This window comes from Mytilus californianus, unplaced genomic scaffold (genome assembly GCF_021869535.1).
Source record: "Mytilus californianus isolate M0D057914Y unplaced genomic scaffold, xbMytCali1.0.p SCAF_2, whole genome shotgun sequence".
In the NCBI taxonomy this organism is placed as follows: Eukaryota; Metazoa; Mollusca; class Bivalvia; order Mytilida; family Mytilidae; genus Mytilus; species Mytilus californianus.
Window position 1 is genome coordinate 96414419 of NW_026262668.1, and position 25625 is coordinate 96440043.

A 25625-nucleotide genomic window follows, 5' to 3' on the forward strand; every position below is an offset into this window, starting at 1 on the left:
TCTATATTCCACCTACTGTTAGCAAATACGATTGAAATTTATATGGCTGTATTCGAAATGTAAAAAAAAAATGTGATATTTATGTTTTAGTATTTAAAAAATCTTGATGTATTTCCTTAAATAAGTGTTTTCAAATTTAGGTATATTTAATGAATAAGATGATATAGATAGAGGATCAATCGATATTAACAAGGCAATGACAGGTGCACGCCGTTAATATTGTATTTACTTCGTTACTTGTCCAAAATTTACCTTAAGTGTCAGAACTCTTGTCCTTGCTAATCATTTACCGTCATCGTATAATTATTACTTGTAATAAAAGGATAATTGCTTGGACTTGATGTTTGTTTGTGAATACACACCAACGATAGACCATGTGCTGAGAAAGCAATACTACGACTTTAGTGTTTGGCTCTTGGTATTTTCGTTGTTTATTTTCTAATCAGGAAACGGTCATGACGGGTCATTTTTTCATATTACTGGTATGTATTTATAACGTAATTAAATTAATTCTATAAATGCATGTCACACATTTTAAAAATGTTTAGGTTAATGGTCTATTTAAAAAAATGATTACTTGTACATGCTTTTTTACTTTAGGGTGATATTAAGTGCTAATAGAAATATGTAGTATTACATTTCAACAAAGAACACTTTTTTTTCTGGATTTGTATCATAATAATAACAGGAAAGTTTGGATAGTAACTATTTGTTGGTCATGTATATATTCCATACACTTCAAGAATAGATTCTATGCTGCATGAAAGCAACTAAACTTAAAGACGCCTTCCCGTCTTGTAAAGCTATTTGCTCATCTAAAAACAAAATAGATTAAAAAATCAGAGTCCGAATGACGTGAAGTTCTCTCATACTTCAGCAATCGTAAAATCTCTCCGAAATCAGAAATCAGAATGATAAATTAATTCATATCATGTAAATTTACAATTTATTTAATGGTCTGAATGAATTGTTTTTAATAGAGTAGGTAACTCCTACTTGCCTGTAGGCCTAGTTTTATTAGTGCATTAGATGATCTCAAGATCTTATAATTTGCTAAGAGTATATCCAGAAGTGATCTAAGAATGATTAGCCCTTAAGGGTACTCTTATCTTTCTCGTGGCACTCTCAGAGTTTTAATCTTATCAATCGGGTATATCAAACGTTGATAATAAACTTAAGATCGTCTCAGTATACTCTTAGCAAATTTTAAGCCTATCAACAATCTTTTTTTACTAATTATTTATGAAAAAAATTTAAGAGAAGTGAGTCATGAGTACCCTTGTAGCCCACTTAGTTTAGAAATTGGCACTTGCTGTCTCTTAAAGTGTAAATTTTGATTTCGATGTCCACTTCGATTTGAAATTCATGTTACATTTTTTTGTCAAGTCAAAGTTCGAATCTCCTGTTATTAGTTTTTTCACCCTTAATATCGAGTTAGAGCATGAGTCCGAGTTTGATTTTGAGTTTTCCCTGATATAGCCACTGAATGTTAATTTTTTTGGTGGATAGTTGTTTCATTGGCAAGTATACCACATCTTCTTTTTATATCAGTAATATTAGGGACTCACTTCGATAACATATTTGCCATGTTTCATCTATCTACAGTAAATGAGTCAATGATTTGTCCAATTTTACTTAAAAAGTTACATTGGAACATTCTAACACAGGATTGAAAAGATTTTAGTTTCACTCTGCAATGATGTATGCTAGTATTTTTTTTAATCTTTTTTTATTGTTTCCATGTGCGTGCATTAATCTTCCGTCGTGAATTGATAAAAAATGTTCTTCCTTTTTCCATTTGATCGAAATATGATGTATTTCTGTTGTTGCATTGCTTCAAATTTGGTTTTATTCAATTGTGACTGAATTTTGGTCGTTTGTGGTACATTCCTTTGTGTTCTGTAAGTAAATCAAACCATACACTTTCGGGCGATATTTTGGATTTTTATTGAAGGATTAAACGCCTTTATAAAGGAATATATTGGTGCATAAATTGGACCAATTCACTCGACTTTTATGATATGTTTGTGAGTGACTTGGTCCAGTTTATACACCAATAAATTCCTTTAAAAAGGCAATTATTCCTTATAATTCTTTAAAATTGGAAATAAGGAATTTAATTTCCCCACTCGTAACCTCTTTCACACGTGAAGTGTTTATTATTGTCATTGAATTGGCCTGGCGCACGACGATATATATTTTTTGGTTACGGCAAAAAAAAATGTACTCTATGAGATTTGCTATCTGATTAATCAATATCTTATTATCATTTAAATGAATATTTTGTTTATATTACTTCATTTAAGGATGTTTGCTACTCTGTTTCAAAATGACAAGCTTTTTAAAAGACTGTTATGAATTGATAGTTTATTTATAACGGAACTTAAAAAGAAGAAAACAGAATGATAGGTCCGTGTGCTTGTTTTTGAGATATAAGCCATTGAAAATTTGGCGGGAAATGATTCTCTCTAGACTTTTCATGAAATTAACATTGGCAGCATTTTCTTTCAAAAACTATGAAAAAATAACAAGGTTTTTATAAGATTTTCAAATATGACTTTTAAAACTATATGTAATAAAATTATGAAAAGAAAAGTAGGGCTTAATGGCCAAAATTTTAAATGGGTACTAGATGGATAAAACCAGAGGATTCCGAATATCTGACAAAAATTCAAAAACAAGAGGAGCGAACATCCTTAACGATGAACGCGAAGTGAAAATAAATATTTTTAACGTCAGTCGAGCCGGTTTGTGTTTCTATCGCCGCCATCTTGTTTACATTGGTTACAAAAAGTAGTTCTATCCAAAAATAAATATAAACTCAAGAGCTACTACCGGAAGCCTTCTCGACCAATCATTTAAACGTATTCCCTAATACTAGTATGCAAATCATATAAGAATTATGAAATGTTGTATTCATTTAGAGCTCATTAAATCCCATCCGTCGAAGTATCGAAAAACATATACATATACATATACATATTTCCGTTAAAAAATCAATTAAATTTGAAAAAAATAATACTTTTCACTTTAAATTTCAAATTCTAGAAATTAAGTCCTACTAATTTTGTTCAGAAATATTATGTAAATGCTGTGAACATTTCGCTCCCAAGGATGACTTGGTTATAGAAATATGGTGTCTTCTTCCCGTCGGCGGTAAAACACTTGCCAAAGTAGGGCGTCCGTTTGGCTGTGCGGGATGCATAAATACGCAGCCACGTCTGGTCAGAATGGGGACGTAAAATCCATTGCCTCATGTAGAGAGAGTGCCACGCCACAAAAGCAACATCTTCTCTAGAAAGCTGGCTGTCTCTAAGCTGATTATATAGAAAACTGATATTTGCATACTAGGACATGGAAAATGAAAAGACAATTTTTGGGGTTTAACATTACTTTTTTGGGGTTGACATTTTATAGAAACCTTTGAAAGACAAGTAATTTCTAAATCGCCTGTGTTTTTATTCTTTTGTCACTACGGTATAGGTTTAGTACCAATTAATAAGATGTTCTCGATTTTTTGTCGGAGCATTTTTGTTCATCCATTTTTTATTGACGTAGAAGTAGTTTTTGTTTACATCCGCAGTATCTGTTTCCTTCAAAGGATAAATATCGGAAAATTGGTAAAATATTTTGGACTTTAATCAGGAAAGAATCCATCAATATATTTCAAGCGATTTTCACCACATTAACAAATAACAATTATCCTTTCAATCAAAAGTGTTGCTATTTCGAGATTTTTTTTCTTGTGGCCATCTTATGCATTTTTCAGAATAACGTTGAACGTAGGTGTATTATAAGAGATATTATTGGCTCCTGAAATAAACAAATAAAATATGGAAGTAATTTATTGACTTAATTGATACCAGTATTACCAAATGAAATAATACAATGTGACACTCAAGTTATTACTTTTCTCCCCACAAATAATCATGGAAATATCCAATGTTCAATCAGGTTTGTGTAAATGTCTAATATAGGAACTGAGTTTGTCTGCCAAACTCTTACAAATAGTCTACAAAGCATCTGCTTTTATACAATAAATGAACATATAAAGATAATAAAGATGTGCATGTGCAAAGGATTTTTATTTTCCTTTACCAGTTATCGTGAAACTTACATTCAACTGTCAATGACTGCCGACTTCGGTAAATGTTATAAAATTGAGAATGGAAATGGGGAATGTGTCAAAGAGACAACAACCCGACCATAGAACAGACAACAGCAGAAGGTCACCAACAGGTCTTCAATGCAGCGAGAAATTCCCGCATCCGGAGGCGTCCTTCAGCTGGCCCCTAAACAAATATATATACTAGTTCAGTGATAATGAACGCCATACTAAACTCCAAATTGTACACAAGAAACTAAAATTAAAAATAATACAAGACTAACAAAGGCTAGAGGCTCCTGACTTGGGACAGGCGCAAAATGCGACGGGGTTAAACATGTTTATGAGATCTCAACCCTCCCCCTATACCTCTAGCCAATGTAGAAAAGTAAACGCATAACAATACGCACATTAAAATTCAGTTCAAGAGAAGTCCGAGTCTGATGTCAGAAGATGTAACCAAAGAAAATTAACAAAATGACAATAATACATAAATAACAACAGACTACTAGCAGTTAACTGACATGCCAGCTCCAGACTTCAATTAAACTGATTGAAAGATTATGTCTTCATCATATGAATATCAGGCACAATCCTTCCCGTTAGGGGTTTAGTATCATACCATCATAACATATATGAAAAAAGACTTATATTTCTGTAATTTGTATATAGCCTTGCTCCAAACACATATTTCCTCGACATTTTTGATGGGATGATTAGTATTAAAAACTCTGGTTAAAACATATATATCAGTCAAATATAGTCAAATATCTTTGATTTTAGTTCTTATTAATTTTTTGTCCATCCAATTAAAATGTCTTCATGATGAAAGATATAGCATGGCAAAAAACGGTGTCAAACATCATAAAATCAAAATACAAAATAAGTTAAAGGGAGAAAGTACTAAAGTTATGGTTTTAACTTAAAAAGTCATACTTGTAGCTATGTGTAAAATTTAAAGTCTTTTGTCGACTGTCCAGTCAGGATATAAGGAGGAAATAATGTATTGACATAATGGTCATGTTTGACATTTTCGGACGATTTTTATGTATGTCTTTGACAATCATATTTCATAGTGGACATAACAGATATATTTTTTTTTATAGAAACAATGATTGATTCAAATTACAGAAATATAAGTTAGTACAATACGTTTGACCCATTTTATCAATATAGGTCATAATGAACATACACTGAAATAGAAAAGGAAATGCATATTTTTGATTATTTGATTTTATAGTCTTAAACTATATTAAAAGTTTTACAAATCATTATACTGTTAAGAAAATGTTGAAATATTGTTGCAGTAAAAGGGAATCATATGCCTCGAATGCAACGCTTGAATATCTTTTATGTGAATGGATCTTACCAAGATAAATGAAAGTCTATGATAAAATAACATTAACGGTACCAATTTTAGTGTGATAAACTGACTTTTATCCTAATATAGGGTTTACATTTTCTCATTTAATCCTCTGTATAATACGACAGTGGCAAATTGCCTGTAATTTTTTCACCAGCAGTCATGTTTTCTAAACAGTATAATGTTGACTAAAATTCGCAGTACTACAGCTACATGTAGGTAATGCTGGTTCTGATAACATTTCGATTGGTTTCTTTTACATATTTTTATAGAAATATTTTAATATTGAACTAAATTACATATGATCATTTATGGCTAAAAATTTTCAATTTTAATTTGACGATTATAGTATTAATGCGAGATTAGATTTCTTAAACTAGAGATCTAAAACCACTTAAGTTAAGATATCCAATTGTAGTACTAATTTATCGTAGGACATGTAGAAAATCCGTTCGTTCGGAACAAATCGTAACTTAAGTAGTTTTATGCATATCAGCCCAAGTCACGGTAATATTCAAGTATTCATCTAAAAATAAAGACAACAAAGATTATATGTTTTGTAAATATAAACTAATTGATGTTGGTTTTGCATGTCTTGAAATGCGTTCTTTTTTTACACAAACACAGAACATTTAGAATATTTATAAAGGCTGTCTTTTAATCAAACGTGCAGAGATAAATGCTATATTTATTTAATAGACAATTGTAAATAATGAAAATGAATTTAAAATGATGTTAGAATATGTCAATATCTTTATAAAAAAACCAAAGCGGATCTTATAACACTACTTATTATACATATTAAGATTTTTATTTTATACGGTATGATGTTTTATTGTTGATAAAATAACAAAACGGCCCCAAATAACAGTGTTCAGGAAATCGCTACAATAAAATAAAACATGAACACGGTCGACGTTATATCAAACCTTTTACGTATGTCATAGAAATCAATTATATACATGTATATTTACATATTAAAAATTATAGACCTATATTTATCTGACGTGTATATTCAGCCAATAAAAAAGTGGTTTCTTTAATGAACCATTTATGTCACCACAAACATTCAGTGGTTCAATGAAAAGCCTATAAATAGCAAAATTGTATACTGCAATGTGAATATCGCAGATAAACTTAAGTTTATTTGATGACTGTCTTTAAGTCTTTAATAACTTCAAAAATGAAGCAGAGATGCTTTTTATGTTGTTCGTTGCCCTCTTGATGTCTTTTGGTAATTAGTGTCGTTGGGTTACTGTCTCATTGACGTACATGCATACTTTACATCGCCTTTTATTCATATTTTAAAGATTTATCATGAAGATAATTGCATGGGTTTTTTAGACTACCATTTGAATTAAACGTGAGAAATTCACCAATTTCAGTTTCCGAATTATTGTTATATAATGTGTTTTTGTTTTGTTGTTTACGTCCTGTTAAAACATGGAGTTTTCTGTCTTTCTCTGACTTATAGTTTTTGATCCCCTCCTTGATATTCTCTTAACATTTCAGTCTCTGTTGAATTTCTTTCCTAATTATAACAATACCTAATTTTGTCAATAAATCGAAACAATAAACAACTGTCATACAATGTATAAGTTGGAGGTTTAGCTTGGTATAAAATCAGGTTTAATCCACCATTTTCTTCGGAAAATTCATATACCAAGTCAGGAACATGACAGCTGTTTCCATTTGTTGCGTTGGTTAATATAGTCGCGCGTTTAATTCTGACAGGTTTTATAGACTTCCCCCTTCTTGCATTTATCTTGGAGTTCGGTATTTTTGTAAATACATTTTTGTTTTTCCATAATAAATGATGATGTATCGTAATGTAATATTTGTTATTCCAGCAAGCAATTAATAAATTAAAGAATGATCATTATTCGTGAAAAAGAAGTGACAATTTTAAGACATACAAATGAGACACATGTGTATTTTATTTCGATTTTTGTGAAAGATTGTATTCTGCAAAAAAAATGTTAGGTTTGGGCCTTGAAGATGTAAGTTTGACCTATTTATTCATATGTCTCATTCGTGGACATATTTTATTCAATAGTAAATAAAGCATACGATTTCGCGGTCTTATATCTTAAGATACCGACCCCTATTTTGAAATTTGAACTGATCCGAGATTTAATCGACAGTTGGTGCATGCATAGTAGGAGACGCTTACTCTGTCTCGGTTTATTTTGGAGTTTTAACGATTCGTTTGTTTGAATATATATTGGTTATCTGTTTATTTAAAGGTGAATTACTAGTTTTGATGATAGCCACAGTACCGACCACATTTACTCTTTCTTGACTTATCAACGATCACGAAACGTTACATGAAATCGTATTTTCTTCTTCTAGATCTATCCATATTTCTTGCGTCACTTTTTATAATATTTAAAACTATCAAAAAATTCAATGGTAGGTGTCTTTACCTGAAACTTTTTTGTACATCTGATAATTTCCATTTCAAATTTACGACGGTTCCATGTTTTGTTACTCTTTTGACATAATTAACTTTTAACAATTATTTCTGTTAACTATCTCTTGATCTAGAGATATGAGGGTCTGGGTTTAAAAAAAACTTTTTAGACAATTTTTCTCTTTTCTATTTTTGACCATTATTTTCTTTTCTTTATATTTCAACAATGCACTATCTCTATTCTTAACTTTTTTGCCTATTTTTGTCAATTCTTTATTTCTTTGCCTTTATTCTGCATTTTTTGCCCATTATTTTCAAGCCTGTAAACCCCATCCGAACTTAAAATGATAACCCGTAGTTGATTCAGTGCTTTGCTCTATAATTTTATCTTTATACGTAAAATTGAGAATGGAAATGGGGAATGTGTCAAAGAGACAACAACCCGACCAAAGAGCAGACAACAGCCGAAGGCCACCAATGGGTCTTCAATACAGCAGAAATTTCCGGCACCCGGAGGCGTGCTTCAGCTGGCCCCTAAACAAAAATATGTACTAGTTCAGTAATAATGGACGTCATACTAAACTCCGAAATATATAAAAGAACCTAAAATTAAAAATCCTACAAGACTAACAAAGGCCAGAGGCTCTTGACTTGGGACAGGCGCAAAAATGCGGCGAGGTGAAACATGTTTTTGAGATCTCAACCCTCCCTCTATACCTCTAGCCAATGTAGAAAAAACAAACACACAGCAATACGCACAGTAAAACTCAGTTTAAAAGAAGCCCGAGTCCGATGTCAGAATAGGTAACAAAAGAAACTAAACAAAATGGCAATGATACATAAATTAACAAAGGACTACTAGCAGTTACTGACATGCCTGCTCCAGACCTCAATTAAACTGATTGAAAGATTATGTCTTCATCATATGAATATCAAGCACAATCCCTCCCGTTAGGGGTTTAGTATCATACCATCATAAAATATATGAGAAGAACATAACCCGTATCATGCCAACAACTGGTTTTAGAATAAATGTGTTTATTTCCAATGCAAAGACCCTATAAGTGAATCAATATTAAAGTCAAAATATGCCATCTTTAATGACCTGACAACAGTATCGTAACTATATCCATTCTTAATAAGTCTGTTTAAAGGTTTTGTTAGCTTTAGAGGTGAATGCCGACATTTTTGTGCTCTGTAAAGAATATTACCATAAAAAATTGGATGTGAAATACCTGAACGTATAAGATGTCTGCATGTTGATTTATATTTACGAATGATGTCCTTGTACAGATGATAAAATTTAGTAAATGTTTTGACTACTTTGTGATATCGAAAACCCTGGTGTAATAATTTTTCAGTAAAACATAGATTTCTTTCGCTAAAATCTATACGTTGTTACATACACGAGCGAATCGTACAAGTTGAGATTAAATACCATAAGATGGTGACAAGGGAACGTCACCATCTAGGAATGGATAATTAACAATAGGAAATGAAAAATCACCTCTTTTATCATAAATTTGGTATTAAGCTTCCCGTTAATGATATAAATATCAAGATCCATTTCATAATGTAAATTGCAAAAATTGGACAATTTAAAAGATACAGAACTTCTATGATTTTCTGTACAGTAGTGAAATTCTTAATATATGCTAGAAGAAGTCCAATAAATTGCATAAACTTTAATCTCAACCTCAATAATGTGTATTTTGCGACGACCATGCTATCATATTTATGTTCATATTTAGCTTAGTAAGGAAGTACTCATAAAATTGACATTTTTCGGCCAAATATTGATTCTTACGTGTCCAGTTGAATAGATTAACATAAAAAACAGAGCCATAACGGCAAACAATAATAATTTATGGTCACGACATTGATAGATATAGGTATTCTGTGTCGTTTATGGTTTAACGGAGCGACTAAATTCATTCGTGCAGGTCATATTTCATAACAATAAACATTACAACATACCTCGGATATTTTTTTTTTGTACATAAACATAATAATATGTTATAATAGTGTGAACGTTCTCGGACATGAATAATATTAAGTATATTGATATTTATATTTTTTGTACATAAACATAATAATATGTAATAATAATGTGAATGTTCTCAGATATGAATGATATTAAAGACGAATATAATAAAACACATAAAATGTTGACACAGAGATATGTCTCGCCTTTACATTAATACGGAAAAGAGAATGTAGAAAATTTTATTAATAGACAAAGCTGATAATTCGTTTACCGGTCGATGGATATTTATGCTACGATTAAATTCAATGAATGAAATATTGTTATACATTTGTCTTACCTCCATGGCGAATATGTTATTTTCCTGCAAACAAAGCCTTTAGCAATATTGTTTTTACAAAAAAATGTATATGTAACCCACATAATACATACGTCTGGGAGAATAAGGTATTGACAAATTATATTTAGAAGACAAGCATATACTATTGCATACAAGCAAATGACTGTTTTATGTTCCATTTTGGAATTTCCTCAAATTACGAAGAACTTGTGTATCAATCTTCTGGATACCAGAGTACACCGATGTCTCTACAAACAACGTTATGTGTCTTGTTCTGAAAATGCTCCAACCTTTTTTTATCAGCAATCAAAATCAGGCATCAATGTTACTGTGAAAATATCTTCTCTAGGGATGCTGTTACCAAAGTTAAGTAAGGTTACAAACAACTTATCTCCTCCGTTTATCAATAAAATACAGAGAAATAAACAAAATATAAATTTCAATATCGATTGTATATTTTGGTTATAGAGAAACTTTCCATCAAGTTTCTTGAAATTCCTTGAAAATTGATTATCAATGTTTCAAAAAAAAAAAAAAAAAAAAAAAAAAAAAAAAAAACTTAAGTCAACAACGATACGACTTATTACAGGAATTTTACTTCTCATGAATGGGACGTGCTACACTAGTGGTCTGGAAATGTCGAACCTTTCGAAGCACTTGGCTTACCTTGGTTTATGATAGGATTCGTGTTGCACACGTTTTTATGTAGTGTTTTGCTGACTCTTTGTCTGTTTGACTTTTCCTATTTTTACTGAGACTACTTGTTGTTGGAAAATCAGTTGGCGAAGTTTGACCTGGTAATTAGTCTAGATAAATATTGTAGATATAACTTATAGATATTGTATAAGCATACTTTGTATAACGGTAGAAAAATAGTGCTCCAGTCAAGTATAAGAAATGGAAAGTATTAAAAAATTACGATAGTTTAAGCTGTGCTTCCAAGTATTGTTAATTTCATTGCATTTTCTTTAGTGTGTGTGTGTGTGTATATAATATATAAAAATACGTAGCCTCTGTTGTAATTACTTCACCCTCGTCAACTTTGAAATTGTAGAATTATACCAGTTCAAATTGTACAGTGCTATTCGTTTGGGATGTATATCTACGCTCTCTTTTGTAATATGTTAACTTTCGTCACTTGTGAAATTTTAGTATTATACCAGCTCATATTGCACATTACTATACTTTTGGGATGCATATCTATGCAATCTCTGTAGTAAATACATAACCTGCGTCAAATTTTATAGTTATACAGACATGGTTTGGGTTTTAAATTGTATGACGTTAAAGATTGTTTAAGTTAAATCAGAATGTATTGATATGATTCCTTTTACATCATCATTATCATACTGATGAAGGATATCTGTTATCCGAAATATTCATAGATACTTATATTTATTATAAAAATAATAAGATGTGGTATAATTGCTAATGAGACAACTCTCCACCAGAGACCAAATGACATAGAAGTTAACAACCGTACGGTCTTCAACAATGAGAAAAACCCATACCGCAAAGTCAGTTATAAAAGGCACCGAAATGACAAATGTAAACCAATTCAAACGAGAAAACTAACGACCTGATTCATGTACAAAACAATGAATGAAAAACAACCATTGAATTACAGGTTCCTGACTTGGGACAGGTACATACAACAACAAACGACAACCATTGAATTACAGGCTCCTGACTTGGGACAGTCAAATACAGAACGTGGCAGGGTAGCGCCAACCCTCCCCTAACCTGGGACAGTGGTGTAACAGTACAACATAAGAACAAACTATAAAACCAGTTGAAAAGGGCTTAACTCGTCAGATCGATACAAAGAAGAAACACACATAGTTCCCTCTTTTTTAATATTGGTGTTGTTTTGAACACTTATTTTTAAGTGTTCTATATAGCTTAAGACTACGTCACATAGTAACGTTCGTTATGATGACGTTGTTGAGGTTCTAATTGGGGTACCCCGGCACTTTCCTGAATATATACTGACTTCTCTGTGTTGTTATCCAATCACAAAACTCGACACATTTGTAATCCGTAATATATCTATATTTCTCTAATTCTTCGTCAATTTATCCCTTTCTGCATCCATTGTATAACAAAAATTTAATCAACGTGTGGTTCGTTTGATCTCAGTTCTTCATTGGTTAAAATCCGATTATGACGTCGAATTTTATTGCTTTCCCCTGAATTTCCTATTGTGACGGCATGAAAAAGGCGACCATGCCTGATGACGTAAGGCGACCATGCCTGATGACGTCACATAGAAAGAACACACCTTTTTGCAGATCATTCGAAAAGAAGGAATAAATTTGCCTGCGTATTGTTTGAAAATCATTAGAGAAACAGATTCCACCACCAAATCTCGTGTAATACGATAGTTAAATTTTAAATATCTAAAACGCTCGGCGAGCCTCGCGTTTTAAATTTGAAAAATTAACTGTCTCGAGTGGATAAATATCGTATTACACTCGATGTAGTGGTAGAATCAATATATATATAAAATTGCGGTTTTTGTCCAACGCAATCATAGGTTTGAACGTTGTTTTCAATTTAGACTTGTATATATATATATATATATATATATATATATATAAGTCTAGAGAGTTGCACAACGATACTAATATAAGATGGTATTATACGAAGATGTTGTTAATAAATCGTGTTGACAAATATTTCGGCTTAACAAATAGCCTTCTTCGGTGTCAATTATTTTAACAATACTGATAATATGTATAAAAATAGCTCAATAATACAGGTAAGTTTTGGTCTATTGATTTAATCCAAAATCCTGAACATCATAATATAAAACAAAACTCAATACTCAAATATACGTGACTGTGTATATTTACAACCCAAAATGAGTGAAAAATAAAACTTAGTATTTTTTATTGATGCCGTTTGGATGATGTACATTTAGTTCCTTTATCCAAAAGCTTTCCCGAACCTGTCGCTGGGCATCACTCCAGTGAATGTTCTGTTCAATCACTAGGATCTTCATGCGGTTAAAGTCATCAAGTGTGTGACCAGACTGTCTGAAATGCTGAGAAACTGGGAGAAGTGGCTTCTTAGAGATATCACTCCTATGGCCATTGAGGCGTTTGTGGAAAGGCTGCTTTGACTCACCAACATATTGGAGGCCACAAACCGAACATTCTAGAATGTAAATAACATTCATACTTTTGCAGTTAACATTGCAAAATATCTTATAGTTATTTTCGGTTGCCTTACTGTGAAAAGTTGATGAGTGATGCATCTGTAGGCAGCATTTGCAGCGTTTTTCATCACACGAACGACATTCTCCAGAAGTACTTCTGATATCAGACTCTTCAGCCCGCACCAGCAGGTTACGCAGACTATTGGGTTGCCTAAAAGCTATCATGGGAGGCTCGGGAAAAATCTTGGATAGTTTGGAATTCTTTTCAACTGTTTTCCAATGCTCACGAATGACACCGAAGCTGTTTTTGAGAGATGGGTGGTAAGTAAGAACACATGGAGTCCTTTTATTTTTCTTTTTATATTTGTATTCTAACAGTTTACTCCTTGGAATAGTTTCCGCTTTCTGAAAGCCTTTTTGGATAGTTTTGTGTTTGTAGCCCCTTCTCTTCAAGCGGGTTTCGAGTTGACGTAGTTGTTTTTTAGTTGTTTCTGAGTTGGAACATATTCGCTTGACTCTGAGTGCCTGACTGTACGGGATGCACTTAGTACAATGAGCAGGATGGCAACTTTTAGGGGACAGATATTGGTGAGTGTCAGTAGGCTTAGAATATAGATCAGTGGATATGATGCCATCTGTGAGCAAGCTGGAGGTATCGAGGAAGGTGATTTTGGATTTAGATTTCGCATGAGTAAATTTGATACTTGGATGTATGTTGTTGGCATGAGTGATGAATTTATCTAAATCCTCGTCACTTTTATTCCATTTCATATCCACATCATCTATAAATCTAAAGCAGGAAAACGGTTCTTCGATGGAAGATTCAAGGAGTTGTTTTTCTAATTTGCCCATAAATATGTTGGCATATGATGGAGCCATTTTGGTGCCCATAGCAGTTCCATTAACTTGCAGATAATGGTCTCCATCAAAAGTGAAGTTGTTGTTTTTGAGTACCAGCGTGAGCATTTTGACCAGGCATTCAGTAGGTGGATATTTCACTGGTCGGGAATTCCAAACTTCTTTACATGCATCAATGCCATCTGCATGTGGAATATTCGTGTAGAGGGAGGTGACGTCCATAGAGACAAGTGTCGGAGGGGAGTGGATTTAAGGCCTGCAATTTTCTAAGATAATCGGTAGTATCTTTGATGTAAAGAAGTTTGGAATTCCCGACCAGTGAAATATCCACCTACTGAATGCCTGGTCAAAATGCTCACGCTGGTTATCAAAAACGACAACTTCACTTTTGATGGAGACCATTATCTGCAAGTTAATGGAACTGCTATGGGCACCAAAATGGCTCCATCATATGCCAACATATTTATGGGCAAATTAGAAAAACAACTCCTTGAATCTTCCATCGAAAAACCGTTTTCCTGCTTTAGATTTATAGATGATGTGGATATGAAATGGAATAAAAGTGACGAGGATTTAGATACATTCATCACTCATGCCAACAACATACATCCAAGTATCAAATTTACTCATGCAAAATCTAAATCCAAAATCACCTTCCTCGATACCTCCAGCTTGCTCACAGATGGCATCATATCCACTGATCTATATTCTAAGCCTACTGACACTCACCAATATCTGTCCCTAAAAGTTGCCATCCTGCTCATTGTACTAAGAGCATCCCGTACAGTCAGGCACTCAGAGTCAAGCGAATATGTTCCAACTCAGAAACAACTAAAAAACAACTACGTCAACTCGAAACCCGCTTGAAGAGAAGGGGCTACAAACACAAAACTATCCAAAAAGGCTTTCAGAAAGCGGAAACTATTCCAAGGAGTAAACTGTTAGAATACAAATATAAAAAGAAAAATAAAAGGACTCCATGTGTTCTTACTTACCACCCATCTCTCAAAAACAGCTTCGGTGTCATTCGTGAGCATTGGAAAACAGTTGAAAAGAATTCCAAACTATCCAAGATTTTTCCCGAGCCTCCCATGATAGCTTTTAGGCAACCCAATAGTCTGCGTAACCTGCTGGTGCGGGCTGAAGTGTCTGATAATAGAAGTACTTCTGGAGAATATCGTTCGTGTGATGAAAAACGCTGCAAATGCTGCCTACAGATGCATCACTCATCAACTTTTCACAGTAAGGCAACCGAAAATAACTATAAGATATTTTGCAATGTTAACTGCAAAAGTATGAATGTTATTTACATTCTAGAATGTTCGGTTTGTGGCCTCCAATATGTTGGTGAGTCAAAGCAGCCTTTCCACAAACGCCTCAATGGACATAGGAGTGATATCTCTAAGAAGCCACTTCTCCCAGTTTCTCAGCATTTCAGACAGTCTGGTCACACACTTGATGACTTTAACCGCATGAAGATCCTAGTGATTGAACAGAACATTCACTGGAGTGATGCCCAGCGACAGGTTCGGGAAAGCTTTTGGATAAAGGAACTAAATGTACATCATCCAAACGGCATCAATAAAAAATACTAAGTTTTATTTTTCACTCATTTTGGGTTGTAAATATACACAGTCACGTATATTTGAGTATTGAGTTTTGTTTTATATTATGATGTTCAGGATTTTGGATTAAATCAATAGACCAAAACTTACCTGTATTATTGAGCTATTTTTATACATATTATCAGTATTGTTAAAATAATTGACACCGAAGAAGGCTATTTGTTAAGCCGAAATATTTGTCAACACGATTTATTAACAACATCTTCGTATAATACCATCTTATATTAGTATCGTTGTGCAAATCTCTAGACTTATATAATTTTTTTCCTTATCTGCACAGTATCGTCTATTCTAGACGATCCGGTACATAGTAAATTTTCTGGTTGGTCCTTTTTATAGACTTCTATATATATATATATATATACATCCCTCTCTATTTTTTCGCAATATGAAAAGTTTATAGAATGGTGTATTTCGCTAAACACCGCTGCTATCATACTATATCTGCAGTGATTCGGGGAGAGTTAGGACTTTTGATAAGTCGGAATATTGTTGCTTAAGCTGGATGATTTTGTATACTATAACAGCAATATCACTATTTTTAAAAATTTAATGCAAATAACAAAGTTGGAATATGATTGTTTAATAATTGAATTTATTAACATAAATGACAGTATTATACATTTTCTCTGATATTATATTTTATTTGTGTTAATAGGTACTACTATCTGTGATAACAGGATCATTGGTAAGTGTTAATATCTTAAATTTCTAATTATTTTCTATTCATCAGTGCGTTTGTTGGTTTGGAAGCCTTTTCGAATAATTTTCAAGAACATATTTCAATGTGTTTCCAAATTTATATTGTAAATATACACATTGCAGTTATTTATAAATTAAATAAGAAAATATATATATTATACCCTTAAACCAATCACAGTGCCTCTAAGTTGACTTCCTTATATTATACCCTTAAATCCAATCACAGTGCCTCTAAGTTGACTTCCTTATATTATACCCTTAAATCCAATCAGAGTGCTTCTAAGTTGACTTCCTTCACCTGCATTGGTTGTACACAAAAGGCCAGCCTAAAGTCGGGAAAATGTAATACTACTTTTTTCTCTTTATCATTTTACGCAATTTTAAGTGTCATTGTACATTGCCTATTTGTTTGATGGTTGAATCCATCATGATTAAAGACATGCAAGTGTTTTCTTTCTTTATTTCTGTTCTTGATTGTTTTGTCTTTTTTGTACTGTCTGATATGCAGTGAGCGCTGTCTTGTCGTTTTTAAGTTGAGACAAGTTTTTGTTTCCATATAATTTTAACATGAACACCTTTCACTATGATTAGTCGTTTGCAAAAGAATTTCGACATTTTAAATTTCCCTTTTATAGTGTACCTTTGCATTAAACAGTTTTCCAAAGTATAAGTATGAAAAATCATTTTTCATACGATGATACAATAATTTATTTGTTTTCTCTTTATGTATATTTCAGTCGGCAGTCCTGTTTGATCCAAATATATATAATCCATTTGTCACCTATCAACAAACAACGCGACCTCCAATAGTCATTAATCCGATGTTTTATCATATAATATCACCCGGAACCTCTTTATCGACTGCAGCGACATCTGGCCAGACGACTACAACAGGTACAACAACAGAATCTACAACTATAACAACAACACCTCTACTTACAACACTACCTCCTAACTTTTGTAGAACATCAGCAGATTGTCCATTGGGATCTTGCTGTCGAGATCTAAACAAACAAGTTCTTGTGATGTCAGAAGTATTTGATGCAACAGGTAAGAATAACGTGCTTGAATATATATATATATATTTATTTATTTAATCGTTGGTTTAAATGTAATACTTGTAACTGCATTAGATAAGCCTCACTGTCTGCATCGTTGTCCTGCGATAACATGATTTCTTCTGGAATTATGAAGGAATTTGAATCCCCTTGCTCTTGCATTTTCATGCACTCTTTGATGGCGGTGATGTATTTTGTAGACTACTAGATATGATTTTATTCAAACAGTCGACATCTCGTAGTCTAATGTATTATGTATCTTTATCAATATGAAACTATTCTCTCGATTAAAGACTTCCGTATGAACTATATTTGAAGTATTCGCAAAAGGTAACAAACTCAATTCTTTTAACGGAGTGTTACGCAACATCTATTTCAGTTGTCGTTTATGTTTATATTATAACATTTTTCGTTATTGAACTAGCAAATGTATCTGTTTTAATAAATTCATCTGGACTTTTCTCTTCCGACAATGAGATCCTCGCTGAGGGGACTCGTTCGTTTGACTGAGCGGAATGTATCATTACACAGCCACGTGGAAACAAATCATATCCTTGTGTCAGTATAATGTCATGCCTTCTGTACGCCAAAGAACGCGGTCAACAACTCTTTTAATGGTATGTAGGTGATCTGTTTCATCTTTATGAAAAATTGTTTAACTATTAAGGTTGTAAGAGACATTTCCATTGTTTTAACGGTTACAATAGTTGACCGGGGTAAACAAATTACATCACATAAACTTTTCCGGTACGTCAGAAAGACCTGTGAGGCGTTAGAATAATTGGTAGGTACAAATACGACACGCTGTACATTACCCTAGCCAGAATGATAGTAACAGTTGCTGGTAACTTTTTAATTGCAGAGTTTATGTGATATTAGGATCGGTCATGTGGTAACTTCCTGATTGCCCGATATTTTGATCGAATATGTTATTATTAATTAGCAAGACATCGGAGTTACTTCATTTGGCAAAACTTTTAAATAGAAAAGTTTTTTTTTGGTCTGGTATAGGTTTCGATATGACGTAATTTACTTTTTACCCTGACTCGCCCACCTTTGTATTGATGTTTAATTCACCCTATAAGGAGCCGAGCATTTGATTTTCCTGGGGCCTGGAGGATTTAGGAAATGAATATCCTGGTCTGGTAGAACTGAAAACATAATCTTGCCAATTGAATAATATGTTCTGTCAGCGTGAATCGTTAATTTTGATGCACACATACTTGCACTATGGAATATATGCAGCCGTATTAATGTTTCGATTTCCAGGCTAACAATCATCATGTAAAATAAAGATTGTGAAAAAATAGATCAATTATTATAAAATTATAGCGTACAAACCGTCATGATCGGGTTTATCATTATGAAGCAATTCACATTTAGGAAATAAAATTAGAATTTATCCTCATAAATTTTACCTTCCCCTTTTCCTTGCTTTCTTACAAGCTTACTGTTTGTGTCATATGTGTACATGTACATTGGCCGGTCTGGATATGATAATACGGACCGTCAAACAGAAATAACCTATAAAACATGTAAAAAATAATATTGATGTTTATATAAACCCACTGTTAAGGTTTTATTAGTCATCAGATGCCTGAAAATGAATCTAAATGTCATTTACTTTTATATTTGAAAAATCCACTGGGCCAAAATGCGAAATAACACTTCGAACTGTGTATAGCTACTTTAGATGCAAGGTTAATTCTTTTTATGTCGAAGATATATTCCATATCGAATCAATCATATTTTTGGTAGCGCGGAAGGTCATGGGTTTCATCACCGGGCAGGATGTATTTAGATACATTGTTTTTCTTCTAGACAGGGTTCACGTACTTGATTAACTTTTCTTCTTCTTCAAAAATAGCATGATTGAAAGTATTGAAAGATAATTTCTCTCACGTCTGATTCATTTGATCTCAGTTCTCCATTGGTTAACGTGTTTATTGCCTACCATAATATTTATTCATTTCAATGAGATATTTTTCTTTGAGTATATTTGCTTAACATCACGTGGCAAGTATTTCATGGATATGCATGAGATCTTCTTTAATCAGAAAACCCTATTACTAGTTCAACTGCATAATGAGGAATCAGCGACGCATATTAGAATATATATATATATATATATGTATAACAGTTAACAAAGTAAACAAAGACATATAATTTTCAGGTCCATACAGATCTAGAACTGCAAGAAATGGAACATGTTCCAACTCCAGAGCGCAGCTTGGAGAACGATGTAATGACTTCTGTGCCTGTGAAGTTGGTATGTAATGTTAATATATATTCATAATAAGGACAATATTTTAAGGTAAGCGTCTCATGCTATACGTACACTTAGTCAAAATACCACAACCGGGAATAGAACTAACCGACAAATGACAGATTAGGCGACTATTTTGGTATCATAAGACCTAAGATAGCAGAAACATGTAGCAAGTGAGGTAAGACACGGACATATCATATCGGTCAACCAATTCGTGATGGTGACCGTTAAAGTTATGGAGTATCGATTTTCAGTCGTTCTTCAACAAAACGTAGTAAGGGCAGTTTTTTTTCGTGTAAGGTGCACACCCCAGGTAATGTAGTCCGTGTAGAGTGAGCATGCACGAGCGTAGCGATTGAGATATTTAAACGGCATACGATGAAGTGGAGGGTATTATACTTCTGAAAAATGAGAAGTTGACAAATGGAAAGTTGAAATCATCATGTTTGTCATAGATTCTAGCTTGAAGTTGTCCATATGTGTCAATATTGAGGAAAAGATCATGAAATGAATATGAAGATATCAATACAATTATATCTCTCTGAAATTACTTTTAGACTCGGATATAAATTTGTAAATGTGATGTTTACTTCACCTGATGGTTGTTTGGTTCGACATGTTTTCAATATATTACCTGAAAGTGTTTTATGTAATATAGACATGTATTTGCCTACAGTTTATGTATTTGCCATACATAAATAGGTATGTCTTCAATAGCTGGGGACAGTTACCTGTGTGTCTTATCAATGTATTATGAAAGAAAGGCGGAAGATACCAAAGGAATATTCAAATTCATTAGTCGAAAACGAACTGACAATGCCATGGCAAAAAACGAATACGACTTAAATACAAACAACAAACTGTCTACGAACACAACATAGAAATCCAAAAGACTGAGTGACACGAACCAAAAATCGGGGGTAATCTGGAAGCGTAAACAGCTTTTGCTTCACATCGTATATGAGCTATGTTTCAGACATAAAAATATATTGGGTCCAAAGTATCAGTTTTATTTTCGGAATTTGTAAATCTAACGTATTAATTAATAAGATTCACAGCAAAGAATTTTGTCATGTGTAATATTCAAAATTGAAATGAATCGCTTTACAACCACTTCCTTTTTTATGGTTTCACAATCTATTACTGATAAATTGGAACACTTCTATGTTAAATAAGAATTGGGTAAAATATTCATATGTGCAAATAGTTGCAACTACCAGTTTTAATGTATTTTTATTGGTCAAAGTGATTAAGATAACGTAATATAGTAAGTATGGCATTATTATAGGTTATCAGATAGAAATAACTGAATTCCTCATTTCTAGAACTTGTGTTTGATCACCTCTCTTCTTAACAGGTATGACCTGCTTCAGAGATGTAAACAAACCTTGCTGTGAACCAGCTGTCTGTCAGTATCAAGCAGCATTAGAGAAAAGTATGCAAGTTTGGATGAGATGTTTTGAGGATGACAGATGTGAAGTATTCGAAGACGATTCTTCAGAAGAAGATGATGACGACAGCGACGAATCTGTGAAAAATTCAACTTCACAAGCAGTTAGAAAATTTAAAGTACCAAACCATTTAGTTCCCACAGTAAGATCAATGATTGCAAAACAAAACGATGATGATGATTCCGACGAAAGTGACGAAATTGAACTAGCAAAATTATTGAACAACAGCTTAATTCAAAATTTAACTAGAACCTTACTCGGCGACGACGATTCTGATGATGACAATGATAGCGAAAGCTCGGAAGAAGAAGCGCTTGCTGTCCTTCTACAAGAAATAATTAATAATTTAATGAACAAATCAAATACAACACCAAGTCCCACCAGTACAACAGTCTCGCCTACCTCTACGACTGAACCATTATTGAGTCTGTTTTATAACCCACAAACACACACTAATACATTATTGGACACCAAATGGCATTCGACTAATCATATTATGGACGTAAAACAGATGATATCCAACCAGGCTAAAAAATCAAACAGACATACGATATTTCAATCTTTAAAGAGAGGGCAATCGTCTCCAGTTTTACAATCACAACAGTCAACTCTCATGTCTGCGATGGGTCAATTACAAGGATTTGCCAACTCGGAAACCATGAAAACATTGAATTCGTTGCAGGCTAACAATATTTTATTAGGTGCTAGTCAAAGTAAATCTCATGGTTTTAGAGAGACAACAACTTTAGATCCACTTACGGCAATGATTGCAGAATCTATTGCATCTCAACTGATGATTCCCGTGCCAGCACCATCTCCACAGCTTAGAAAAAGTATTCCCATGGGTGAGGTGAATTTGCAACATCAATTGCCTGGGGGTGGTATGTTTAATTTGAAAATAAATTCAAACAATATAGCCACTACTACTCCAGTAATGCCCGGTTTTATAGCAGGGAACATAGATCCAAATAATAAACTTGCTCCTAAATTAAAACGTTTGCAATTACTTCTTGGTAAAAAGAAGACAAACGCTGCAAGGCCAGTACAACAGTACTTCCCATTAACAAGCACAACGATACCTCAAATGCAGCCAATAAGTAATGTTGTCAATGCTGCGGCAGCAAATCCAATGCTATACAATCAAATGAAAAACCAACAACAGCTGATGAATATGCTCATGCTTGGATCACAAACTGCTGAAACATCACAAAGTGTACAAACAAATAAACAAATGATGCAGATATTACAGTTGATAGGCCAATCACCACCACCACAGACAGCAACAACAACCGCAAACCCTGCAAATCAGATAGGAAATACAATAAGTAATTACAATGCAGCTAAAGCTTCACAGGCTATGAAACTCTTGAAATTTTTAAAGAAGAAAAAAGCCAACAGAAGATTGAAAAAGGCAAGAAAATCAAAATCTTCGAATAAATTTCTTCATTTTGATAAGATGGTCGTCAACAGTCTCGGGAAAAAAGATTCCTCAACGAGAAAGGCATTTAAGCAATTGCAGGCACTAAGATTAGCCTCACTGAAAGCAAATACATCGCTCTCTTATATGAAAATCAATAAGGTAAATGCAACAGAAGAGAGTGACGAATCGGATGAAAGCGATGAGTCAAACGAAAAAAATTCAACTTTAAATTTCTTGTATGCAATACAAAATCAAACAATAAAAGCATTCAAAGTCAAAGTAAATGAAAGTGAAGAGGACGATAGCGATGAATCTGACGAAGAAATAGACGCCTTGCTTGCAGAAATATTGATCGAACTTGGCAAAAAGCCAAACGTAACACAACCAACAAGTACTACTACTACTACTACTACTACCGTAAGTCCTACAACAGCTACTAGTACTACACCTGGTACCACTGGTACCACAGGTACAACGAATCCTGTTCCTTCATCTACGACGATGAATATATTTATTCAACACCTTCTCAAAAGACAATCAACACAAAATATAATTGGTCATCAGTTAGTGCGACAAAATGCACTTCAGACATCTCAACAAATGAAAACTCAAAACCTTGATTTAAAGAGCTTGGCATGGAACGATGTTGTTAATTACTTCAAGAACAAGAGGGCAGGGATTTAAGGTTAAATACTATAATCTATACACTCTCTGGTGAAAATAGTTGAATGAAGTTACATTTAAATCTTACAACGGTCATACATTTTCATTATCCTTTTCTATCTAAAGTCATTGAATCTTCTATGACATGAGACATACATTGCAACAAATAATTACATGGAAAGTACTCGAATATTGATAAGTTTTACAGATTGTGGGAAAGTGAGGTAAACGCAGAAGTTTGTATAATGTCATACAAATGCTAAAAGCGAACAAAGTGAAATGCCTTCACTGTTCAATAAATATTTTTGAATAAATAATTATTGCAGAGTTATCGAACACATCTTAGTGTGTTTTCGCTTTTTAATTGATACCACACAAGTCAGGTAACACGCACATAGAGAATTTTGAAATGTTTAAGCGTAGTATATTAAGCTTGAGTAAGTTTAGGTAAATTAGAACCGAAATTTCCATTGTGGTGGGACTTCATGGAAATATGTATTGCAATAATATTTAAGCATTTTTGTGCAATTCGTTTAACAGTAAAAACGTAGTACAGAAAATATTGCTTTGAAACAATTGTAATTGTAAAAAATGTTTCCAAGACCAGATAATGGATTAGATCATTCTTCTATAGTGAATGTTTTGTTGTAGTAAAAAAATATGTATGTAACCTTTTATGACTAATATTAATTTCTTTTAAAATAAATGTATGATATTTTCAACAGTAGTTTTCCCTGATATTTGATTTTCTTTTTTCTCATTGCATATTCACTTATTCGTTTCCTTTTTTCCCTAAAAATAATACAACTTCTATTGTTTAAATAACACAACGCCAATCTTATATATGACGATAGTCTAAATAACGAGTTACAATAAGATATACATATATCTCACGGAATCTTAAGTTAAATGTAATAACTGTTAAATTTTCAGAGAAATAAATAGGCTTTTGCTCGATAAAAATCAATGTTCAAAAGCCACATTATTCATCGTAGCACTTAGATGGTATACGAATAACTTTTTCAATATTCAATATACATTTGAATTATTCTAGTTTACTCGTGTGACCAATTCTTCAGTACAGGTATTTAAAAATGACGTAGAGGTGAGAACAAATGTAATGTAAACACAGTGTTCATTATATAAAACTATTTTTAAACAGATTTACAGTACACGAATTTTTGTATAAACACGTCAGAATAACACACACACAAAAATGAATAATTATATACATATATTACTAAAAATTAAAAAGAAACAAAATAAGTTTTCAAATTGCTGTATCGTCTTGCTTTCCTCCAACTTTATGCTTTTAAGGATTGTCTTGGCATAGCTATACATATATATATATATATATATATACATATAGACAATATCATTTTAAAAACTCTTCTTATAAAAATAGGGAGATGTGGTATGATTGCCAATGAGACAACTATTCACCAAAGTTCAAATCAAGTAGATGTAAGCAATTAGAGGCAACGGCACGGCCTTTAGCAATGAGAAAAACCCGGCTATAAAAGGCCCCGACATAAAAATATATATGAACAATTCAATTCAGAAAACTAACGGCCTAATTTATAAATAGAAAGACAGACATGAACACACTTCCTGTTGTCAGAAAGAAAAACAAATAAGCCTCTAACCCCACTCTCAACTTTTCATCGAATGAGAACAGATGTATATGTATATGAACAAGGCCACATTTGAATACTGTTGATAATGTAGGCAGGAGTGATTCCTCTCTGTTCTTGTCTGGCTTGACGTTGCCTTTCTTTACTCCAATATATCATAGGAAGACGTCACTGAAGCCGGTCGGGAAATGTTGGAATCGAGCAGTACTTTGGATGCAACAGCTGAATGATTACTCCAGAACTATGCCAATGCCTTAAGATAATAAGGAAAAAAGAAAAGTATTTTTTTAATATTTCACTTTAGCAACTTCCCTCTAGGTTAAGATCCATTTAAAAGATGACATGAAGATGAATTTCATTGAACCAACAACGCTCATTCCCGAATATGATTAAGTTACTAAATTTCTGTTTTATTCATCGACACTACTACACAAAAACAACATCAAAGAAAACAGGCATAATTTGGTACGCCAGACACACGTTTCGTTTACACAAAACTCATTTCGAATCAAGACAGTTAAAGGGCCAAATCAATTGCGAAATTAAAGAGCATTAAAAAACCAGCATCTTGAAAGGTTGT

At 33.0% G+C, this 25625-nt stretch overlaps 1 protein-coding gene across 1 annotated transcript; it reads left to right on the plus strand.

Moving 5' to 3' along the window:
- Nucleotides 1–368: 368 nt before the first annotated feature.
- LOC127730468 (uncharacterized) lies at nucleotides 369–24133 on the plus strand. The gene is made up of 5 exons (XM_052238892.1): nucleotides 369–482; nucleotides 16507–16536; nucleotides 17288–17600; nucleotides 19782–19877; nucleotides 21235–24133. Exons 1-5 carry the CDS (start codon nucleotides 456–458, stop codon nucleotides 23430–23432), a joined length of 2664 nt encoding a protein of 887 aa, XP_052094852.1. The 5' UTR covers nucleotides 369–455; the 3' UTR covers nucleotides 23433–24133.
- Nucleotides 24134–25625: the final 1492 nt, after the last annotated feature.

Coding starts and splice junctions, on each gene's coding strand:
- LOC127730468 (XM_052238892.1), top strand. CDS start 456: ATGACGGGTCATTTTTTCATATTACTG. Junction 17,601..19,781: donor AGAAGTATTTGATGCAACAG/GTAAGAATAACG, acceptor TATAATTTTCAG/GTCCATACAGATCTAGAACT. Junction 19,878..21,234: donor CTTCTGTGCCTGTGAAGTTG/GTATGTAATGTT, acceptor TCTTCTTAACAG/GTATGACCTGCTTCAGAGAT.